The sequence below is a fragment of the Meleagris gallopavo genome, chromosome 2 (assembly GCF_905368555.1).
Source record: "Meleagris gallopavo chromosome 2, MGAL_WU_HG_1.1, whole genome shotgun sequence".
NCBI classification, from domain to species: domain Eukaryota; kingdom Metazoa; phylum Chordata; class Aves; order Galliformes; family Phasianidae; genus Meleagris; species Meleagris gallopavo.
The window spans coordinates 81,182,892-81,207,276 of NC_139405.1; the positions used below are offsets into that span (position 1 = coordinate 81,182,892).

General features: G+C 36.1%; 1 protein-coding gene across 6 annotated transcripts in view; it reads right to left on the bottom strand.

Moving 5' to 3' along the window:
* Positions 1–24,385, bottom strand: part of RIMS1 (regulating synaptic membrane exocytosis 1) — a 291,558-nt gene that overhangs the window by 59,207 nt on the left and 207,966 nt on the right. For 3 of the 6 annotated variants that reach the window (XM_085217808.1, XM_085217811.1, XM_085217809.1), the window contains 2 exons: positions 14,691–14,803; positions 7,118–7,284 (listed from right to left, as the gene is read on the bottom strand). In XM_085217808.1, coding sequence (XP_085073934.1) covers positions 7,118–7,284; positions 14,691–14,803 — 280 coding nt within the window. Of the gene's footprint in view, positions 1–7,117; positions 7,285–14,690; positions 14,804–22,804; positions 22,859–24,106; positions 24,137–24,385 lie in introns of all 6 variants that reach the window. The other 3 variants (XM_085217810.1, XM_085217807.1, XM_085217806.1) reach the window with 2 other exon arrangements.

A 24,385-nucleotide genomic window follows, 5' to 3' on the forward strand; every position in this document is an offset into this window, starting at 1 on the left:
ATCACCTGTGTCAATACATTGTAGTGGAAAAAAAAAAAAAAAAAAAAAAACAACCAAAAAAACTTCTGTTTGTGCCCTACTGCATTGTTCATCCAGAAGATCTCAGCATGGTTTGAGCTTCCCACAAGGACCAGGGCCCATGAATCTCAATCTTCTTCCAGTTGATGGAAGCCCATTTTCATCTACTACTTCTTGGCCAAGAAGTCTGATAGCTGACACCCACAACATTAGCACTTTGGTCATCCCTCTGATCTTAACTCATATGATTTCAGTTGGCACAGCATCCATCCCATGCAGTTCCCTGCATCCTCTCCGCTGTCTCACATAACAGCAACTCCCCATCCTTGCCTCTCGGGCTTGTGCCAGTCACAAGAAATGTGTGAGTGTGTTTTACAAATCAATGAGTAGCATGGCATAAGGTCTGAAATCATAACTGGTTTAAGTCCACTGTTCCAGACAATTATATTTAACCTGTTTCTTTAATAAATCAATTTAAAGTATTTTAATTAAACATAAGCATTTTATTTTAAAAAATGTGTAAAAAATAGTTGAAAATATGGCACACATGATTATATTTAGTGCCTTAGTAAATGTTTGACATACAATAATATAGCTCCTACAAAAGATATGTTTTTCAAATTTTAAATGAGCAATAACTACAATATTTCTTCTGCAGGGATCTTTTGTTTCAGATACAGTAAGAGAAATTCACCTTAAAAAAAGTTATCTAGTTTTCCATATAATTGACAGATAAAATGTAAACATCTTATATGGCAGACAATTTGCTAAGTACTCCAGAACAAAGACTTCTAGTTTACCCCCAAAATGCATGACAGTTCCCTACTTGATGTTACTGAGAAGTTCATCTTCAAAGGTATGTTTGATTAAATAGGCTTCTAATGAATAATAATGCCATTGTATCATTGGAAATAATTTTAAATCAAGTGAGCAAATATCCTTTTTTATCTGATAAGGTCTAAAAAGTGCTAATTCATGATCATGTATTTAACACTGATACTTAATTATCAACCATTTGCATTAAATTCTGAGAATTCCTTTCTGCGGCAATTAGCACTGCACTGGGAAATGTTCCTGAATCACGAAAAATAATCTGTAGGAAACACATGGACAAAGTATTGTTTGACTGTATTACAAATTCATAGTGACATGGAGTCAATGACTAATAAAAGCTAAACTGCATAAAGAAGGATTAGTAATCTGACTTCAGTTACGAAAAAAACACAAAACCTACATGTTATGACAAGCCAAATTCACCAATCTGATTCTTATTCAAGTCAAAATTGACACAACACCTGATACTGGCCTGGAATTCCACTAGAGACCATGACAGTCAACAACACTTCCTACTAACAAGAAAGATATTTGAAATAATGTTATATCCAAATTATGATGGCTGCTCTGAAAGTAATGCCTCTTATTTTGTTACCCAGTAAAATCAGAGGTGGATGTTGGTGGCACGGCAATAGAGGTTGAACCTTCCCACCAACATTCAGTTACACTCTGTTGCTGTGTGACAGATGGCAGCAGAGTGGCAGTCTGACAAAATGGTGTCTGACATGGAAGTGCGGATGAAGTAAAGCTGAGTTATTGAATTCCTCCATGCAGAAAAATTGGCACCCAATTACATTCATTTACGGAGACCAAAGAGTGGATGTGAGCACAGTGAGGTGGTTGACGGTGTATGTCAGCAGTGCCAACAGGTAGATGAAAGACAAGCCACGTTCCACACGCACATCTCTCACACCACAAAAAGAAGAGCATGCTGATCAGCTCATCCATGCAAATTGGTGGATTATGACCAGGAAACTGTGTTTGAGCTCCATAGCTTCCATGTTAGCTTCAGTACACTGGGAACAATGGTGGCAACACTGGAATATTGCAAAGTTTGCTCCACGTGGATTCCACAAGTGCTCACACACAAACAGAAAGAATATCATATGCAAGTTTATCAGGACCTACTGAAACAACATGAGGCTGAAGGTGATAGTTTCCTGTACTACATCTTTACCAGTGATGAAATGTGGTATCATCACTACAAGTCAGAGTCAAAACGGCAGTCCGTGGAGTGCTGACACGTGAATTCCCCGCTGAAGAAAAAATTCAAGGTGCAGCCCTCAAAGGGCACACTGTCTTTTGGTATAGCAAAGGGGTGATCATTCTGGACTTCCTGGAAAGTGAACAAACTATCAACTCTGAATGCTACATCACAATGCTGACCAAACGGAGTGCTCAAACTTCCAGACTCAGGCCAGATAAAAAGGTCTTTTTCGCAACATGATAACACCAGGCTCCATACCAGTTTGAAGACCATGGAACACATAGCCAGTCTTGAATGGACTGTTCTACAACACTCAATCGTATACTCCAAATTTGATGCCTTCTGACTTCTATCTGCTTGTGCCAATGAAAAATGGACTGTGTGAGAAACATTTTCCAAGTAACTATGCCATCACAGCAGCTGTGAAACAGCGAGTCACATTTGCTGGTGTACCTTTTTACAAGCGAAGCATGTAGGTTCTTGGTCATCACTGGTGAAAATGCATAGGTAATGGTGGGGCTACGTTGAAAAACAATGTTTTGTAGCTGAGAATTTGCTCTATCAAATAGCGTTATTGGGTTCTTTGTATCTGTTGTAGTTTCCATGGAAATAAACAGGAGGCATTACTTTCAGAGTGACCTATACAGTTTATTCATGCATAACTGCATGAATAAAATGCATATTATTTTTTATAATATTATTTTAAAATGCATATTATTTTTTATAATATTAACCTGCTAAACAATTTAGAAGTGAGGAAGCTGGTTTATATATCATATTTAGAACTGGCATCAGTCATAATTACATCTCCATTGGAAGTGCTGTTAATCAACAAAATATCCAAAGCGAAGATTAGCATGCATACTATGTCACAGCATTCTGACAGGTAATTCAACTACAATTATACTGTGGGAATGAAATTAGTCTTCTGCCTTAAAGGGTTTAGACACAATTTTGTCATTGACCAACAGAATGGAAAGATTTGCTTTTTATTTTCTGAGTTACTTAGCTTCTTCAACATGCTCAAGTTTTCAAATACTAGAAACATTTATATTTTCAAGTTTTGACCCAAGGAACATTTGGAGTGTTATCTGGCTATTCAGATAAGATATGCTATATTTCTGTGTTGTTCTGCATCAATTTATTTACTCCTTACTATAAACAGCATATTCTACAAATGATATGCATAATGATCAATGCAATTTAAAAGTGGAAGGAGTAACTCATCACAATTAAAATTGCCGTATGAACTTGAATAGTTACATATTTATAGCTAACGTGCATACATTTTTGAGCCACAAGATGCGGTGCCATGTTTTAAAAGTCTTAACTGCTCAAAATATTTATAAATATAAGGTAACATATAATATATTATCCCAAATGCTAGAATCTCAAATTATTTGATCAGTTCTTCTAGCTTTCTCTAGTTTTTTTTTGAGGATCTTTTCCTTCCTGAGGACTTGGAAGGCAAAGTCAGGCAACTGTTAACACTGATGGAGCTGGTGGTAAAGTTAGTGGATATAAACTGCAGTCACTATGAGACTGCAATCCTTCCAACCTTTAAGAGTAATCATATTTTGCACAAACAAGCAAAGTTGTTGCTTTCTTACTGAGAGACCTAAAACAGTACTTTGTATTTTCACTTGCCTAACAGCTTAATTTATATCTCTTTCCACAAATGCAATAAAATGAAGCATGATAGGGTTATGTTGACTAACAACATTAGCTAGAACTACTGCTGTCTTAAAATGAGCTGGCTTAATTCACATTCAGAAATTTGACACACAAATATGAATAACTAATCAACACTTATAGGCTCATGTAGGAATGCTGGAAGAGGATAGTTTAACAGGTTACTCATCTGAAGGCTGCAGTACTTTCCAGTTACATTTTGCTATTTAAGATAGTTAGCTTGCTGGTGGATTCAGTCTCCTCAACTCAATAGAGAGAGAGATGGAGATAACCTTTCCAAAGGTGATTCAGAGCAGGAATCTCGCTGGTGTACTCTGAAGGCTGGTATTTTTCTCTTGAACACAAAAGGTACCGAAGCATACTACTTTAATAAGCTTAATTTAGTCAGATGTGTAAAACTAAGCCAACTTGTGTGAGCTTCTATATGCTTACTAAGTTCTTTACAGCTCTCATTTTCAGAAGATATCCAGAGAAAAGAACTTATTACGTAAAATTGGCAGTTCAAAGAACTTCTGAGCCATTACACTCATACACTTGCCATGGTCACTTGGCTGACACATTTTCAAGTGAAGACGATGGTGGAAATGTGATTTCAGTGAGATGGAATACAAGCAGTTTAAAATGCTCTTTTCCTTGCTCCTCCTGCTCAGTTATTGACTCTCCTCATACTTGGTATATGCTAACATCAGGTTCATCAGATGTAAAAAAATATTTGAGCTTCAATTTAGTAACAAAACTTGAACTTCAAATTTCTAATTCATAGAATTTAAAGAAACATTAAGAACAAGAATCAATTTAACTTAATGTTAGATGTCAGAATTAAAGGAATCAATCCTAACCAGTTATCTAAGGTTCCCTTAACAATTAATGCTAGAAAAAAATAATTGCCTCATTTTTGACCTCTCTTAAGAAGAAAATCATCTAAGATAAAAGGAGTTTTCTTCTTTTTAATGATACTTTAGACAAGTTTCATAAACTATTTAATAAACATCTAGTTTTATATAAATTGTACGGTAGACATACAGCTTTTAAGGCTGAATCTCACTCTGAAAAACTGTTCACAATACAATCAAACCTTTCCAAGTCAAGGTTCTACTGCTATGTAATTAGAAACAGTGCTAAGAAGAGATTAAAGACTATGTTACAGAAGCTGCTGCTTGCCACAGATGACAAGGAAACTAACTTTTCCTCAGATCATAAGAAAAAAGCCTTCTCCTCTCAAACATCCAATTTCCTTTCATTCTAACCTCGCTTGATACAAAATCACAATGATATCTATTTTTCTATGTCTCTAAGGAATGTGATCTTTCATAGCTACAATATCCAATCACTACAAAGTGTCGGCAACTTGCATTGAAAATTCTAAAGAGTGGACACTAACCTATTGGATAAAAGACGTAGCATCAGAAAGATTTTAAAGTTCACTAATTGCATTTAATAGTCGAAATGATCTCATTTGGAGAGTGTTATCCAAATGTCCTTGAGCTCCAGCAGCTCGGGACTGTGCCCACTGCCCTGGGGAGCCTGTTATATGCAGATGAATGTATTCCTAACCTCCACTGCCCCTCTCCTGACAGCTCCATGCCTTCCCTCAGGCCCTGTCACTGTCACAGAGAGCAGAGCTCAGCCTGCCCTTCTGCTTCCTGTGAAAAGCTGCAGCCACCATGAGGCCTCCCCTCAGCTCTTTGCTCTGGGCTGACCACACCCAGGGACCTTTGCTGCTTCTCTTATGTCTTGCTTTCTAGACCCTACACCATCTTTGGAGCACTCTTCTGGACACTCTCTAATAGTTTTTTGTCCTTCTGATACTGTGGCACTGAAACTTGCACACAGCACTTGAGGTGTGTGGTCACACAGAGCAGAGCAGAGCAGAGCAGGACAATCTCTCTCATCACCCAGCTGGCAGTGTTGAGCCTGCTGCATCCCAGGGGACAGTTGGCCCCTTGGGTTTCCATGGGTAAACTGCATCAGATATCTTTCACCTTACTGGGTATTTTATGGGAATAAAATCCAGTTCAGACAGTATCAGATAGAATTCAGACGCTCTATCTGAATTCTAACTGCCGAGGCTCCCTTTGCAGGCTATTGGTTTTATACACAGTGTCGGCCTACTCTACAGACAGAATGCTCTGCTACTCATCAGAATGGAAGAAGTAGAATGAGGATAAGGCTGTAGCCTCAGGTTTTCTCCTTTCTCCCATAGCATAAGAGACAAATAGAAAAAAAAGTTAGGCCGCAATGAAATGCAACATTTAAGTACATAATTTGAAATGACTTTAAACACATGAATAACTTTTACATTTGCAGCTGCATTCTTGTGTTCTTCTGGATTACAGACTGCATTATTAATGCAGCTGTCAGCTTGTGTTCACTCATCAAAAGCACGACTTCAAACATACTTGTGAACTTTCTTTAACAATAAATCAAAGTGGAGCTAGCTCATACACAGAACCCACATTCTGATTTTCACTGACATTCCTCCCCACTGTGTGAACAGATTAAAGAGCCTTCAGCTAAATGTCATGAGTGGTGAGTCTGTCTCAAAATGTTCTGAAGTATTATATGAGGCCATCCAGAATTTTATCAGATTGATTTTCTCCTTTTTCTTTTCATGATAGGCATGTACATACACATATATATTTATATGGTTCCTAATTCATATCCTGACTTTTAACACTTAAAATCATATTTTTGAGAGTTCAGACATTTGTAGATGTTAACACAGACAAGCAAGCCAAACCTACAGACACTGTAACTGGTGGGAGTTTTGTCATCAAGTTAAATGAAGACAGGATCCCACCTGTACATTTAAAAAAGCATTAAACTGAGAAGTAAACTACTATTAAGGATGAAAGACATTTGATTACTGATAATGCAAATGAATTAAACAGCTTTCTAAGCAGATATATTAAAATGACTATATAAATACTAGTTTCATAGCCAGTAATTCATCATCCGTGAAAACAGCAAAACAGAAGCAGGCATATAGGGAAATAGTCACATAAAAATAAAGAGATTTTACGAAATAAATTCTTTAGATGACAAAAGTACATTGTTTCTTCTGTAATACCTTACTGGCATGTAGATTACACTGGCATGTAGATTTGCAACCCGTAAGGAGATAATAATATGCTTTTATGTCCACCTTTCCACAAATACATAACTTAACGGGCACTTTTGCTTTCTGTTGTAGATGTGTAAGTGCAAAAAACTACCCTCATCTTAGGCTAGCAACGGAAGATAGTTTATATGTACACAGGCATACTTCGTAAGTTCTTCTGTGCCTTTTCAATAACTTCTGGCTGGATTTTGGCAGATAGACAAAAAGGAGGTGTGATAAAACTGAAGCTGCATTTGAGAACTCACCTGATTCTGCCCCGAGGGCGTTCAGATTGCTCTGACATAAAACTTGTGCTGCTGAGGCGTGAGGCACTGCTGGTTCGCGAAATGGCTGATACGTCACTGACATCACTATCTGATGATTTGGCAGAGACGTTATCACAACTTCTGTACTGATCTGTTTGTATGTTATACTAGAGATTAAGAAAAGAAAGGGTGAGGAGTCTCATCAAAACAGAATGTATATACTGAGACAACAAATGACCTAAGTATGACAATTCTGTCAAGCTTCTTTTCAATTTAACAATATTCGATGAATTCAGAGAAACATTCATATTAAATAATGTCTTTATGTCTAACGAAGAATTAAAAAGTGGTATTTATGGAATAGATCAGATACTTGAAATATATTACAACACTGGAATTTTAAAAGGTTGCCTGATCTTCAGTACTCTTGAACTACAATGAGGAAATATCTATGCATTGTATGCACACCTTCTCAAGCACATGCATATGCTCTATTTGGTTGTAGATCTTTTTTAAACTTTTCAAATACTAAAAAATATGCTATGAAATACTTGCACAGAGTTCTTTTGTGAGAGCAGAACTTTATTTGTCTATATGACTATATGATATATAGTCTAATGCTACAAGAAGCTGGCTGTGAGGGGTTGATTTCAATTCTTAAGTTATATCTTTGTATTGTGATACTTGAGAAATGGTAAAGCAGAAAGCTAACTCTGTAAAAATAATATTTGTTCTCAAGCAGATTGGTTCCCGACATGGCTTCTTCTACATGTGCACAAACATAAGAACTAACAGAGGACCTGTCAGGAAGAATATGCAGAGAAGGGTGGAAATTGGTACACTTTTATCAAAAGCAGAAACTTTGGTAAGTTAACTGACTGAAAATCCACACCATCTTTTATGTAACACTTGTATTACCCACATCATCAATAAAACATGCAAAAATAGAAGCTTCAGTCCCAGAAATGTCACACTTAACTAAATTAACTAAAGTAACTATTCAGTCACAGAGATATGAGAATCAAGCCATTGCCAGGTTTCCAAAATTAAAATTCACTATCATTAGAAAGAAAGGGACAGTTGGCTGAGAAGGGATTCTAACAGTGGCATACTTTCTAGGGCATGGTATGTGAAAACTATGAACACATGGCAAGATGAGACAATTTCTGACAGAACGCTCTACAGAGTTCACCTTCTGGATATGCTCTACAAAACTGCAAGTCACTGAAATTTATGTATGAATTATACTCAAAGTTGTAACCATCTGTGCACATCCCCAGCTGGAGTAGGCATTAGATTGTACGCTGAGCCAGTTCGCAAACGTCATGACTTAGCTTAAAAACCCTGGCAAACATCATCTTAAATTTGTACAAATGAATGTCTCTCCTCCTATCCTCTAGTCATGTTTATTTTCTAGTACTCCACTGCCTGTCAGCAACTACCTTAGAGGTCTCCACAGCACATTTGGGAGCCTCTTGTTAAAACAAGTAAAATGAAGAAGTTAACTGGGGTAGAGAATGGGAGGGAATAAAGATGGTGAGCATAGGACTCTGTAGAAAAAACTGGAGTTACACAAATTAAGCAGCTCAGCACATGTTCTAGGGTTACTCACAGTTTCTCTACATCAAAACTCATTGGGTAGCATTTTTCTTCTGAAGTCTATGCTTCAAAAAAATCAAACCAATAAAACATGAAAGTATTTTTTAAGTCAGGATAAATAAAAATGTTTAGAGCTTGAAAAAAAAATGGTTGACTTTTTTTCCAGATTAACAGCACCACTACTGAGCCAGTCTTGATATTTTAGGCAAAAATCCACATAATTCCTAAAGGAATCTTTTAAATTTTCCTAAGATGACACACCTGAAAATAGGAAAAAGCATCTAAGCGTATGTAATTTTATTGTGAGATGGGAGATGAAGAAAGAAGTAAAGCCGTGTCTTCTGCTGCTTTGGTATTCCAACATCAAAACTGCAGTATAAAATACAGAGATTCCAAGGAAGAGAGAATCCTTCCATTTGTGGATATAGAGATTAGCACAAGAAGAAGCAAGGCTGCAATCTAATGTTGAGTTTGCAGCATTTACATTTTACTTCTTAGGGATTTAGCTCTTTCTTCCCATTGCCATTCCTTCTGCTGAATTGCCTGTCCTCTAAAGGAGGCATACAACATTGTCAGCTTCTTATTGCCTGCCCACCCTTTTCAGTATAGTTTGGCAATCAAACAGTAACTTTAACTAATATCCCGAGCCCTAATCCTAAGAGCCTGTACGACAGATTGGGAGGATGACAAAAAACTCAAGAACTCACACAGCTTTCTCCCTTTCTTTCTTGCAGATTCTCCGATGTAAGAGCACAGGGCATATGAGTATAGCTGTAACAGTTGATTTGTTCTGTTCCCAGAGAACTTCTTTGGGCAGAAAATCTATATAGATAACTTGCACTGCTGCCACTCAAAATTTTCTTTTAATTTCTTTGAAAGAGCATTTTAATTTCAAATAATGTGAAGGGGCAGGGAGAAGGGAAAGAAACAAATGAAGAAAATGGGAGCATATTGAAATTAACTTTTTTTTCTTTCAAACACAGAGAGAAGTAAAGAGCTCTTACATTAGCGATCATTAAAAGAAGACTATGTTACTGTTACGATACTCTTGAATTAATCTTTCAGAGGAAAAATGTCACAAGCTGAGATCTTCTTATTTGATACTTTCAGTAGAGTAATGCCTGCAAGTTTTCCAGTTGGAACCAACAGTAATATCATATAGTCCCTCTCATCTAGAGTCCTACTCCTCTTCAGCATAACTGTGCGTATTTGTAATGTACTTCCCTATCATGTTACATTTAAATGTTACATGAACCTTCCAAACTAACTGAATTTTCAGTGCAGTTCCTTCCCTTTCAACTCCATGTCTCACACATTTAAAGCCCGAGTATCATTTCTATTTTGAAGTGCACTATTTTTCACATTAGAAAAGTTGCTGAATTTTGCTGCTAGCTTCAAATCCCCATACTGTCTGCACTGTTAGTTCACTTTTGTATTACAAACGTGTTTTTTTCAATATAACTATCAGAAATATAAACCCTTAACATGCAGTTCTCCATTCATTTTACCACCTATGGAGTCGGTTCTGTGCCAGCAGTAGGAGTACAAAAGGGTTATGATAAACTGCAAATGTGTTGACACCAGTGAAAAGAGCACAGAAAAACAATGAGTGCACTTCATAAATACTTTCACAGTTGCATAATGACTAGCAGTATTAGCAATTTACTGATTTTGACACATTTTAGAAGTAATTTAATAATTCATTATAATTATCTTTCGTATTAATAAGTTTTATTTCTAGACTTGTCCTCAACGTGTGTGTGTGTGTGTAAACATTTGGAGGATAGAACAGTTAAGAGCTTTAATAAGTGAAGGAGTGCTCCTTCCTTTGACTTCAGAGAAAGCCTCAGGTGTCTAACTCCTGAAAATGCATGTCCAAAAATGTTTTAAATAAGAAAATCAGATGGGGATTAGGTTAATGAATCTAGGTTCATCGAGGGTCTTGAGCATATAGCTGCCTTCTGAGGCACCTTATTCTAAAGATGAATTTTGCCAGGAAATGCTGAATCATGGCAGAAAACACCCAGTTTTAAGACTATTTGCAGAGGATTCCTATGAATGTTGCCCGGATTCAAGGCCTGGCAGCCACCATCTTGTCTGTGACTCCTACCAGGACCTGGGTCTGCGTCTGAGGAGCAGCCCATGTGATGGTCCAGAGGCCAGTAAATACCAGTGTATCAGTGTATCAGTATTGGAGTGACTATTGAAGTAATACACAGGTATAACTTTTACTTGAATGTCAATGCAAAGGGAATAAAAAAAAGTTACTGCTGACATCAGCCTCTAAAAGAATCCCCTACTGCAGTCACAGGGACTCTGCTCAGCATCATATAAAACTTCGGTAGTCAGCCTCTTATCCATATCTCCTGTCCATTCTACCCTTGTAGGCTTTAACTATCAACCTAAATCTAGATTGCCAGTGGTCTAATGACATGATTATACATTTTATGCTAAATGATTTCAAATCACATACAGTGTTAAGTGAGTTGGTAACACACCTAAATATAGAGTGATGCACTTTTAAGTAACCACAACAGTGCTCTGATCAGTAACTCTCTTAAATAAACAGACCTAAAAAAATGTGTTGCACAATCTTTGAAAAGCCAGAACAGCTGCAGCAGAGTACAGTTAGTGTACAAGAGCCATCAAGACCAGTAGGAATGATGTAGATAATTACCTATTCAAAATTTGTTAATTTTGATAATTTTGTTAATTTGTTAATTAGTTGTTTAGAACAAAGATGTTTAAAAACAGTTACATACCAACTGCACTGTGTATGCTTGAAAAACTAGTTCTTGGCTACCAAGACGAAGAAATTGAGAAACTGAGTGGGAAAAATTGCAAAAATGGAAGAAATATACCAGACAGAAATTGGAAATTGTATTGACTTGAGTCAATAATAAGAGCAGATTTAAGTTTTATACATTAATTCTGTCCATACACAAGTAAAAATCTTAAGAGGTTTATGGAAGGTGTATGTGTAATAAAGCAAGAATATTCGGGAAAAAAATATAGAGGAAGAAGCAAGTATATCTGAGCTGATTGTTCTGAAGGGATTTTTTTCTGAATGCACAGCAGCACAGTTTCTCTAATAAATATAAATACTTATTTTCAAAGAGGAAGCAGAGTTGTAAACTATGCTTGCAAGTCTTGTTTCTTTTATAGCTACTTTATCTTTATTTCTTGCTATTCTAAACTATTAGACCACTAAACATTTTTTTTGTCTTCAATTGAAGTAAATTTTACTCCTGCAGTTTTCAAAGATTTTTCAGAGATTTTGGCACCAGAAATTAGGTATAATCTTAAGTCCTTAGAGATCAGGTTCATTAGCTTAACTGGATTACTTGCCACGACTTACTACATTTTCATTAGAACTGTCACATCTTCATCTGTTTGGTTTATTTTTTCCTGATTTGGTGAGCATCTTCACAGGATAAACAGCAGCACTAGGTTTGCCTTTAAGAACATATTCAAAGTGTCCACTGTCACCACAGGGATATGAAGCAGACAGCTACATCACTTAATATAGTGCAGAGCATTAGAATGTGCTAATATAATTTGTTCTCAGCAGTTAAGAATTTATCACATATTGGATCATCCTACTATACCGTATCATGTAGAAAATGCATGAAAAGTTAAAGATTTTTGGATTTAAATTATTCATTCTCTTTACCTCTTTTATAGCATGGAAAGGAGTACATCTCTGTCAGAATATGAAGTACTTCCAAAATATTTTTTTTTCAATAAAAATGGACAGAGAATTTCCTTCTCTAGAGTTGTGGACATTGTGAATAAACAATGCTTCAGCAGAGTTCTTTCCATCTAGTATCCATCATGCTGAAATTTCAATTTTAATTTGCACATATGTTTAAAAAATAAAGACAATAATAGAAACAGCTAAGCATGAGTGGATAAGGGAAACACTGCAGTTTGCTTTTTCCAATCGCTTAACCATACACTGGATCTACATTAGCATTAGTCAGACAAGTATACCAAATAATAAATCTGGCCAAATCATAAATCTGAAAAAAGTAAAAATTTAGTCATCCTTGACAATGTCCTCGCATCACACATTCCCCTTCTCTCCTGACAACACTATCAAGCTCATTTTGCCAAGTTAGAAATATGCAAACTCGTTGGGAGTTCGATAAAGACACATTGCATCTCACTCTTGTCCTGAGTTGACACAGTCAACATGATATTAAATGATAGTAAATGAAGTATTAAAATTATTATGCAAATTCTGACTTCTGATCAGAATCACAGAATGCCTGAGGTTAGAAAGGACCTCTGGAGGCTGTTTGGTCCAAATCCTGCTTGAGCAGGGCCACCTAGGGCAGGTTACCAATACTTTTCTTTTTTCTGGGGGGGAGGGGGTAACATTTATAGCTGGCAGTTGGTAATTGAGGATGTAAATCTTTGTTTCCCTCACTTTTCTTCCCTGTTTTAAATTCAGTGTTTACAGTGAGGTGGTCTCAAAAAGAGAAACATCTTTATTATAAAGTTGTCTCCATATTTAACTGTAAAAAGATGATGATACAAAGTAGATGCCTAATTCCATACTACCCATTCTAAAGTGAATTTCAGATTTTTTGTACTGCTGAGTGCGATCTGTTATTCATTATTTTAATTTGTGTCTACAGGAGCACCAAGTCTGTAAAACACAAAGAAGGGACACTTTGGAGGGGCAGGGACAAAAAGCCCGGTGCTCCACTACCACAACAAATGCCAGGAGTATACTGATGTCTCAGCTCTTGAAAAACTGTCAGTGTTTGCTGTTTTCTGTTCATTACCACTTCACAAACTGAAAGACTGTCTCTTTTAAAATGTGTTTAGATCTTATTGATATGAAGAACTTCTTGTAAACATCTTTCTTAAGGTCTAAATTATTAAAAGCTGTAATTTTATTGAAACAGCTGCTGAGATCTTATCTTTAATATATCTGGTTGTTAAATGTGTCCCTGAGTTTTTCTGCAGTGGACTTTTACATTTGCAGTGCCATCCCGTGGTTACTCATTGCCAACACACTACTACTGAGTAGGCCTTGGTGGTGGTGGAAGAACAGAACTGCAGGAATGCTCTTTGCAAACCCTAATGAATAGCCGGTTTTGTCTTTGCCCTTGACTTACGCTACAGAAACACCGTGCTGCATCTCTAAAAAGGAAACTTCTGCAGATATTTCCGCTCTTAGGCTTCTAAAGGCAGCAGGACTTCAGCACGACTCAGCTCCAGCCCCTCACATCTTGGCTTGTGAGAGGAAGCCCGGATTTCTGAGATCTTCTGCAGATTGCTTAGAAGTCTATAGAGATTTGAACTTACATGCCTGTGGGATAGCATTTCAGCATTATCAAGAAAAATATATATGTTCTGTCTACATAACATAACTTCATTCATGTAATTTTGTATACCTTCAATAATCAAAGGGAATCTTTACATTTTTATTGGAAAATGAGATCAAGGTAACAGGTATGTATTTCCAAAAGAAAACACTGTATCTGTGATATCATTAGGATGCAAAAACATTACATAAATATGAAAACAGCTGCATGAGAATGGATCTAATTGTGCCTAGCTCTCTGTATATGACACAGCATCAAAAGCCTAGAGAAGAATAAAAGATAAGGGTCAGCATAGAAGGATACTTCTTGTCTCCTATTTCAGCCCCCAGAGATTTACAGACCTGGGCCTTAAAATCATGGTGACATGGCTCTGTTTAACAGCTGCTGAAGATTCCTTCTTTCCTGAATAATTTTTTTCAAGTGTTCTGCTTTTTGCAGCTTCGTTTTAGGTAAAATCAAAGTCTAAGTGTAAAATACACGATGGGAATAAAAACGACGTTAAAAAGCCCTTACTGAAGACACTTTTGTCAGGCTTTATAATACAATGTTCTTGAGGGTGGTATAATATTTTAAATAGACATATTTATATCTTCAATTTTCAAGCCAAAGTATCATTTTAATACTGCTAACTTTACCTTGGTATATTGCTCACGCTCATGTTCTTGACTAGAACCAGACCCTGACGTCTGATTATAACGGTGCACTTTCATTTTCATCTGCCTTGTTCGCTCCTCCACTACTAAGCTTGCTGCAAAAACACATAATGAAAATCAATTAAAAAGAGTGAAAGATCTTCTGGAAAACAAACAAACAAATAAACCGGTTTAGCAACAATTTTAACTTATATCCATCTAAACGAAACAAAGAAATGTACAGACATGTAGAACAAGTAGGGTGTAAAAACATCACAAAGGAACACTAACGTCAATAAATCAACCACTTCCATCGCCAGATGTCTTTACCTGAAAATGGGCAGACATCTCAATTTCTTATATATAATCAAGCTGATGCAACAGATATGAAGAGAGTGAAAGAATTTAGGTGGTTTGTCGGAATATAATATTATAATGTCTGAATAGAGAGGACGTAAACCTATGATCATCTACCTGTACATGTGCTTAACTGTAGAAAATACTACAGCAGCATTCTAATGACTAATACATCAAACAGGAATTAAAATTTGCTTTTAAAGCAATTAAATCCTACTACTATCTTAATATCTAAACGCTTACCATAGCTAAACATTATTTTTAAGAGAAATAATTTTTCTATTCAACTGTTATAGTAAAAGATACAACACATTTTTTTTTTATAAGACGTCGTTTAAAAATTCTACTTTATAATGTTCACTTCTACTCTAAAGAAATCACATGCTCTTCTATTTTTTATTTCCCTACCATTTATCTATAAAAAAGGAAATCTAATATTAAACTTTCAAGAGATTGTGGTGCTATAAAAAGTATCTGATTCAATTTGAATGATCAATGACAATATTGGCTGTGCTTGCCATAGGAAGATGCCCATGCACTAAAGGAAAAAATTGGTGTGAAAATCCCTGGCCTGAAGCTTCCTTAACTTCCAAAGAAAGTTAACCTTGTGGTAGTGCATAATTATCAGAGGAAACTGCGTATTCTGCCATTCTTAAAGTTGGTTGGACTACAAATGCAAAGGAATACCAATAAAACCAGAACCTTGAAAACTGGTACTCTGTGGCAGTTCTAAAACTACACCCAAATATTCATCAGTGGTTATTCTAAATTACAGGAACGTTCACTATGCCATCATTTTTCACAGGTTCTAACATCCGAGAAGAATGATTTCTTTTAGTTGCAATTTTTGTGTATAACCATAAGTTCAAGACCTGTGTTTTACTCGGGAAAACCCCTGCAAAATCTTTTTTCTGCTTTTGGATCAACCATGGACTTGTATGATTCTCTCCAAAGATTAGTTTTTAAGAGTTAGGATTTTTGTAAACAGCCCCTCCCAGTTCAGTGACAGGAGACAGACATCAATTTAAAGGCTTCATGGAATCACTTTTTAATCACAAAACACAGAGAACTTTAAATTAAGGAAAAACAGGTGTACTATCATGATGTTTATAGATTTACATTATGAATTAAAAGGTACCAAAGATACCATGAGTGAGTTTTACGCTGCTACTTAACTATGGGATTCTTCACAGATCTCCTTTTTTGTTTGTGCTTTGCAAGCATGAACATAAAAAAAGAAAGTAGTAACCTCAGAGTTGAATATTTTAAGCTGTGTTAAAGCACAACAATTGTGCTTGCATGTACCACCCATAACGAGTTTGAGGAAATCATGAACTGTCTGTGCACTGGTTGGGTATGAAAAAAATACAAAGATATCACTGTCAAAAATGTTTTCGTGTCCTCCTTCCACATTTCTTATTTAAAGGTAGGGAAACTAAATACAGCAAATTACAGTAAAGTTCTGCTACAGCTACAAGTTTAAGGCAAAAGATAAAATTACCATCATAATCTTCAACCTCCCACATTTCAGAGGGATCAATCTAGGAAATTCTGCACATGCAGAATGTCACACTGGGCCCAGTGAGTATTCCAAAGGACTATGTTGGTTAACGTGTACCTTAATTGCAATGAGTCCAGTTCCACCATCAGATATGCAGGCACAGCTCCAATTACTTCAATGGAAGTTGCATGGAGGTATCTGAAGGCAAAATTGAGCACTTTAGGTGAAATTTTTAAAGACGGCCTCTTATTTTATGGACATATATGAAAGGATTAAGATATGTCAATTAGTGACCGAAGTCAAAAACTCAGATATCTCAATCTTATCATATATTCATGAAATAGACTGAGGATATAAAAATAGGAGGGAATATTGAGACCCCTTTAAAAATTTAGCCCTACATGTGTCCTGTGCACAGGCTACAGTTACTCTAAAAATAACTGTTTCACCATGTGACTGATAGGTGCCTCACCCTGCTAACTTACATACCTGAGAAAGTATAATATGCAATGCCTACTATTTCAGTGAGTATGCAGAGAAAGTACTGTAGTCAAAACTGGGTAAAAAATCAACCTTAACTCAGTAATTCTGGATTATGCTCGTATTTAAATCCTTAATCAGAAACGTATGTTTTGCATTAATGGATGCCATTATACAAAGTAGCATAAGAACAAGTAGTGAGGACTGTTAAGTTGATGTAAAGACTCTGAAAGAAATCTGTTTTTGTGCAAGAAGCAAAATGTGCTATTAGCTATTAGCTAAAAACAATTGGTTATCAACGTACTTCTGAGTAAGGCATTGCAATCTAGAAATTACAGCTGCATTCTTTCCAGCTTTGCTCACCATGCACATCTAAGTGTATGATATATCTGGTTCAATTCTGTGATAGAAAATTTTGTCTGCCTGAAAAATAGAGCAGTCTACTCTTTAAAGTTTTATCAGAAAAAAAAACAAAAACCCAAAAACTAACACAGGAGCAAAAGCACATGAGCAGAAGCTGTAACAACCATAAGAAACACCACCATACAAACACAGAACTTTATTGGAACACAACTGGTTATCACAGGTAATGAAAATTTGACATAAACAATTCTTCAAGAACTTAACCTATCTCTGAGAAAAAAATATGGATCTACTTTATTCTTTACAGAGTGCTTTTCCCAGAGCTCTTGAGAAGGAGAACTATGCAGTAAGCTACATATTGAAGCATAGAAATCCCCAAACCTCTAAATTTTACAGTGTCCCTAGAATTCAAAATATGAAGATTTAACACAAGTATCTCAAATTAGAGGTACAACTACCCCAACATCAGTTGTGCATCAGTCACGCTTTGAAGAGCTATCACTCTCATCACTTTCAGAGATGCTCAATCAGATCTGAGATCAAACAGCATAAGAAATGTTGAAAGTAGAGAACTCATGGAGTAAACTGCTTAAATAAGAGGTACACATTTAGAGGAAAAGCTTTCATTGTAAGGAGTTCTCTTGTGTAAACTATGTGGAGATTGTAGAATAATAAGCAATAAAGCCGTGAAAAAAAGACAGACATACAAATGGAATCAAAGTATTATTCTTCAACTCTCTTAATTTGCTTAGAAACCACTCTGACTCCTGTAATCTTGAGTACTGTCTGGGATGGAGTTAATTTTCTCCACAGCATCCCATACAGTGCTTTGTTTCAGATATGTAGCATCTAAATGTCTTAGCTATTGCTGAGCAGTGCTTGGACAGTATTAGGGCCTTCTCTGTTTCTCATTCAGTGATAAAACTGTCTTTTCAAGGTAGCCACTACTTGGAGACTGTCTAGGCATCTGTCCACTGGTGGAAGATGGTAAGTAATTGCTTTTGCATCACTTGGTTGTTTGATTTTTTTTTTCCTTTCACTTACTAAACTGACCTTAACTCTGCCCACAACAGCCCACGCATTTTTACATGCTTCTGCTCTTACAATTCCCTCACATACCAAGCTGTGGATGGAACAGGGAATGAAGAAATTGTGGGTGCATAATTGCTTCCTGAAGTCAACCCACTGTACTGACCTACCAATAATTAAACAATTACGCCCAGCATAATTCTGAATAGTTTTCCATCAAACAAGCAGAAATTCTCTAGTTAGCATTTAGTTTATTAATGAACTCACTGCTAAGTCCCATCTACCTTCCACTGTGAATGGGATTCAAAGCAGAAAACATAGTCTCCTAAGATTAACATCATTTCCTAACCCAGAAGCCTACCAGCTGTTCTTGGGTCTTTTCTTCAGATGTCATTTAAGAGATCCTTTTGAACACTGGGCACTCTGCACTGTAATTCATGAAATATTTTGCAGGATTCTAAATAAGTCACATGTTGGAAGTATAATTAAACATCTGGATTTCTAATCTTTGAAGAGGTGATAATGGTATGAGAAAAAGAACAATTTAACATAAATAAATGAAAGAGTTGTTTTTTTTACCTATGGAAGAATTGTTTTCCTACCTATAATCTCAAGAAGTTGCATGTATTTCTTTTGATAAAGTAGTTTTGCTCAAGACAGTTCTTGGTATATGTTTCCATCATAAGGAAAGAGATTGTCTTTTTTTTTTTTTTTTGACTAAAAGTATATAAAATACATGCTCTATTTTGATTGTCTCAAATATGCAAATCCAAAAAATGTGACTTAAAGGAGGTAGAGAATAAACTAATGAAAATGGCTAAAGCTTTTTAATTTTCAGCCTGCAGCCTACCCAGAAAGGAAAATTAGGATAGGACAATTGGTGTGGTTTTGTTGTTTTTGTTATTTTGCTTGTTTTTGAAAGAAGAAAGAGCCATTTCTTAATTTTTTCAAGAGATTATAGAATTTATATACAGTCATACTCTTTATAATATGTCATCACTATGGTATGGTTTACAGAATTGCATCTGATAGCATTAACTAGTTAACAGCCTAACATCTCTATCTCTATCCTCAGAGAACTGTGGGCATATTTCACCCCCTATCTGCTATTAAACAATACAGAGGTTAGGCCTCGTTAGAATACTACCTATCTTTTCAATTATGTACAGAATAACAGAACAATGAGCAATACATTATACTAATAAATCACATATATTATAGCAGATAGATGAAAAGGTAGAATTTTTTTTTTTTTTTAGAAATACTTCACAACTTCATTTGTAAATCGTGCTGCATATGGCTTACTTCTCCAATCTGAAGTCTGTGAATCTAATAATGCATAAAATCTAATTTTAAAATGAATTCAACCTGCATTGATATCTAAAACATTCCAGTCTTATGAAAGTGAGTACTATGAAAGCTGCAAGAACAGTAGTGAACAGTGCAAAATAAGCTGAAGTAATTTTGAGATTTTAAGTCTCCTCTTTAAGTTTTCAAAGAAGTTATCAAAGTAGATATCATTTGCATGATTTCTTAAATGGCAGCTATCTACTAAGCTGATAGCTCAGTATATGAAGTGTGGGCTCATTTATGTATGGACTGTATCACAGGAGCAATACTGAACTAGTATGGAGCTAGTCTTTACTAGCTCTAGTCTTAAACCAGTGAGCTTGTACATTTACATATCCATCTCTTCCACATTACAAAAAATATCACAGACACCCTCAATTCTGCAGACTTTGGAAAGCTTTGAAGCTTGACAACTGATTACACTTAAAAAGAAACCATTCATACATTTGAGAAAAGGGATTACAATTATTTTAGCACTGAAACTACCTCTTTTACAGCAATGTGACTGTGTTGGATTCTGATCATCATCAAATTCCTAGGAAAATTATTTTCTGCCCAACACTGAACTGCTGCCCATGTTTACACATACAGCTCCAGCAAAATGTCACTATCTTGGAAGCGGAGACTTGCTGTTACCTAGCTAGTAATAAAGCAAGAGAAAAGGGAAACACTGGCAATGTATATGAAGATAAGCCTCTGTACATACAAAACTGAGAAATTCTTAAAAGCCATAATCTGATAAGGAGTCTAGGACATAAAAGTAGAGAGAGCAGAAACTGGAAGATATTCAATTTAATGTCAGCGGATTCAGATATTTTAGGAAGACTGTAATTCCAGCAGACTGTCAATCCAAGCATACTCTTCTTGGAAAAGAAGCCACAAAGTCCGTAACACAATTTTGCATTAAGAGATTTAAGGAATGACTAAAAAGAAAGTAGATTTGTTAATTGACTGTGATCTGTAATTATTTACACAGGAGAAGACTACTGTGAGTAGACGGCCCTTTAATTGAGTGGACACAGATTCAATAAAATCCAGTACCTAGGATAAAATAGGTAAGGCCAGATAAGTAATACAGCATATGTTTAAAAGAACCAGGTGGTTAAGCACAATAAAAATTTCCAATACTGACAGTGATTAAGCGAAAATTCCTTCCTAAAAGGGCATTCCTGTTCAAATTAAAATATGGGTCAGAAAACTAATGCCAGAATGACAAGTGATATTACCACATCTATAATTAAAGCTGATAATCATACTGGTCTCTTCAGAGCTATAGAAAACCTATGGATGTTTTTGCACTAGTTATATCATTTCAGGTAAAGATGACAAACTCAACAAAGATGGAACTAGTTTGAGACACTACGCATATCTCTGCTCAAGATGGTGAAGACACAAAGAAGATGTATATATACAGTACAACTTCCAAGTCTTACCTGAACTATTAATCGATGCAGTAAGGTAAGTAATAATAAGGCACCAGGAGTTAAGAAGGCTGTAACCTTTACCAGCAGATATCACGTTTTCTTCATGATACAAACTTTAAGTGAAAAAATCTGGAAGTCTAAAATGACAGATTTGCTTACAGAAAGGAAGCTACTGAAAAGTAAGTTGAAATGAAAACTTATCTAATAAAAAGTAGCTTTTTATGAACTCTTTTAACTCTGACCACACCCCTGAATGCCTATGTATTAAAAATGAAATTGATTTAATTTGTTCTATCAAGAAACTGAGGCTCAGGCCATCTACAGGCACCACAACAAAAATTGGATTGCTGACAGAAGTCAGAGGAATCCATTGCCAGGATTGTTAGTGTACTGCTAATTAGCAACAGAAATCAATGCTCTGCTCTCATGCAGCTTTCTCCCCATTTGTGCCCAGTCAAGGAAACAGCATGTTCCTGCAGAGGAATGGGGAACTGTGCTTACTGCAGAAGCCAACACAGATCAACCTATTCCTCACTGTTAGTCTTCATATAAAGGTATACGTGCCGATCTATACTGAAAAGCCAGGAATTTCATCTCTCTGTGCTGCTTAGATGTTCTGTGAATGGGAACTGGAAACAAAAATAAAAAACAAGACAAAACAGTATCAGATTTGAGAAAGTGAAAGGTAGAAGCTGGATATGAAAGTATGCAAAAGCAATATCCAGAATAAAGTCAGAATAAAGCAGCAGTGAGATTTGGATGGAAGAATTCCCTAGTGCAGCCGGCAAGGAAAGGGAGAAAGGAAGGGAGAACTCATGGAATAGCTGGCTGGGCAGCACAGAACAGAGAGCTGACACCAGCAGTGGATGAGGATGAACATTTCAAAAATAATAGTGATTCTCTAAGTAATGTTTTCCTCAACCTTCAGGCTGAATTTTGCAATATGTAAGTTACGAAGAATCCCTATGAAAAGTTTCAGGACTTCAAAAATCCACAAAAAGCTGAATTGGGAAACTTGAAAAAGACTGAGTTTTGAAATCATGAGCAGATAAATGTTTTGAAATATAAGGTTAGTAACACTGAAAACTCAATTTTTGTATATTTTGTGAAGACATAGAATTTGTTATCACTTATATATGATCTTTAAAAGTACATATCAGCTACACGTAGACAACGAGGGAGCAGATTTTGCCCCTCTACCTGACTAGAAGATGCTGTGGCTTTCTCAAGTTATGTGCAAGGACTCACATTTGCAGTATACTATTTGGTTCATGGCTGTGTCCCTTGCTACATAACATCCTGTAACTCTCGACTCACATCTCATATCTATCTATTCTCCTTTACTTTTATTTCTTATAATGCACTGGGCAAGTCAGAGGTGATAGTGGGCTACTAAAGTAAATCAGCTGAACATCAGGTTATGCACAGTCCCCAGAATTGCTGCCACTCCTCTTGCCCAGCACCTTTTTTGCCCAGCTATTTTTTCTAATCTGCATTCAACTCCCATGAGCGACAGGAATCCCTGTGGCTAGAATACCTCACGACTTTCTAAACATTCCCAAAACTTGGGCCAAATCTATCAAAATCTCATGGAAACAAGTTCTTTCACAAACCTGTTAAGCCATGTTCTAGTTTCTCAGTCCAAATCACAGAGCAAGGCTTGTGAACTTGAAGAGTCACAAACAATAAACTGTCACAATTAATTGTATTGTTCTGTTTGAGAGAAATATAAATAATGAAGAAAGCAAAAGTAACAGATACAATTTATGAAATCAACCATTTTTAGTACTTTCTCAAGACATTTCATAGTACATACTTAACACTGCAAAATAATCTTCAATTGCTAATACCTAATTTAAAAAAAATTATTGTGAAAACATACTCCTCAGTATTGACATGGATGTCAGAGCTCATGGCTTGTGGAGTAGCTGCTGTATTTTACTTGAGCAAGTATGAACACATCAGTGGGATCCAGACTTTCAAAAGTAAATAAGTTGCAGTAGACACAATCCACCAAGCCTGTATTCAAACTAGAACTGCCCAATATCTGAAGGACTCAAATTCAGAAAGTTAAAATTGCTGCATTAATGTTCACGCAGGTTAGCATTTTGTTATTAACACTGGAGAGATTAAAATGTTCTTTCTCTCCAAGATTCATTCTGACTTTGAGATAACTCCAGCTTTCCGAAAAAAATAGGATTTCTGAGCAACACATTTTGGCATGGGTGTGACAAGCTGCACTTGTCACTTCATGGCAAAGCCTTGAAGAACTTTTGTTACTGCTCACCAATTCACTGGTATCAGCACATGCCAGGGGGAATTCACAGGAGGTCAAAACTACACCTGTGAGGATTGTCTGCCTGCACGCAGAAACCTGCCCTACAACACACTCAGCTTTCTGAGTGTCAGGCTTACCATGCAAACAAAACACAGCTCGGGTTGAACTAACTTGTCTTCAAAAGTCTCTCTGCCTATGAAGGATAGTTTCTGGCCATTAGCACCTTTAGCTGTTCCTAAGCGCAGATCTAGGAAACATCCTTCATAGATGCCAAGAGCTGTGACTGCATTGTTATGATTGTATTGGAACCAGCAGCTGTGCAGAGCTCAGGAAGGTATTAGCTAAAACTTAATCTGTGGATGAACTTTAAATCATTCAAGCAGCTTCTTTGCCATTTAAAATACCATTACTACTCCGTGTAAGTCTATCATTTTTATAGGAAATCTAGAAATCACAAAATAAACCACTGTCAGATTCTAAAGAGGGATAAAAACACATAAATATTTGGAAACATAATTTTCACCTGTTAAATGCCATTAAGTAAATTCTGTAAACTGACATGGAATATACTAATAGAAAAGCCAGTATTAACAGTTGCCAAACATTTGTTAAAAAAAAAAATAAAATACATATTTACCTTTTGTGGAAGAGTAATAATTCTCTTGTTCTTCAATGAATTAAATGCACGGAATGATGGAAACAGAAAAAGAAATCAGCAAATTTAAGGTTAGAGAAAGAAATGTGTTACGTGTGACAATGGCAAGTACAGTAAGCAGTACTCTGGCATATGTAGAAGTAATGTAGAAAATTAAAATGACAAATCATGACAAATAATAAAACCTGTGAAGTTTTCTTCAAAATTAACAGGAACAATGAAGTTACTGAGATCCAGATTGTGGACTCTTTAAATATTCTG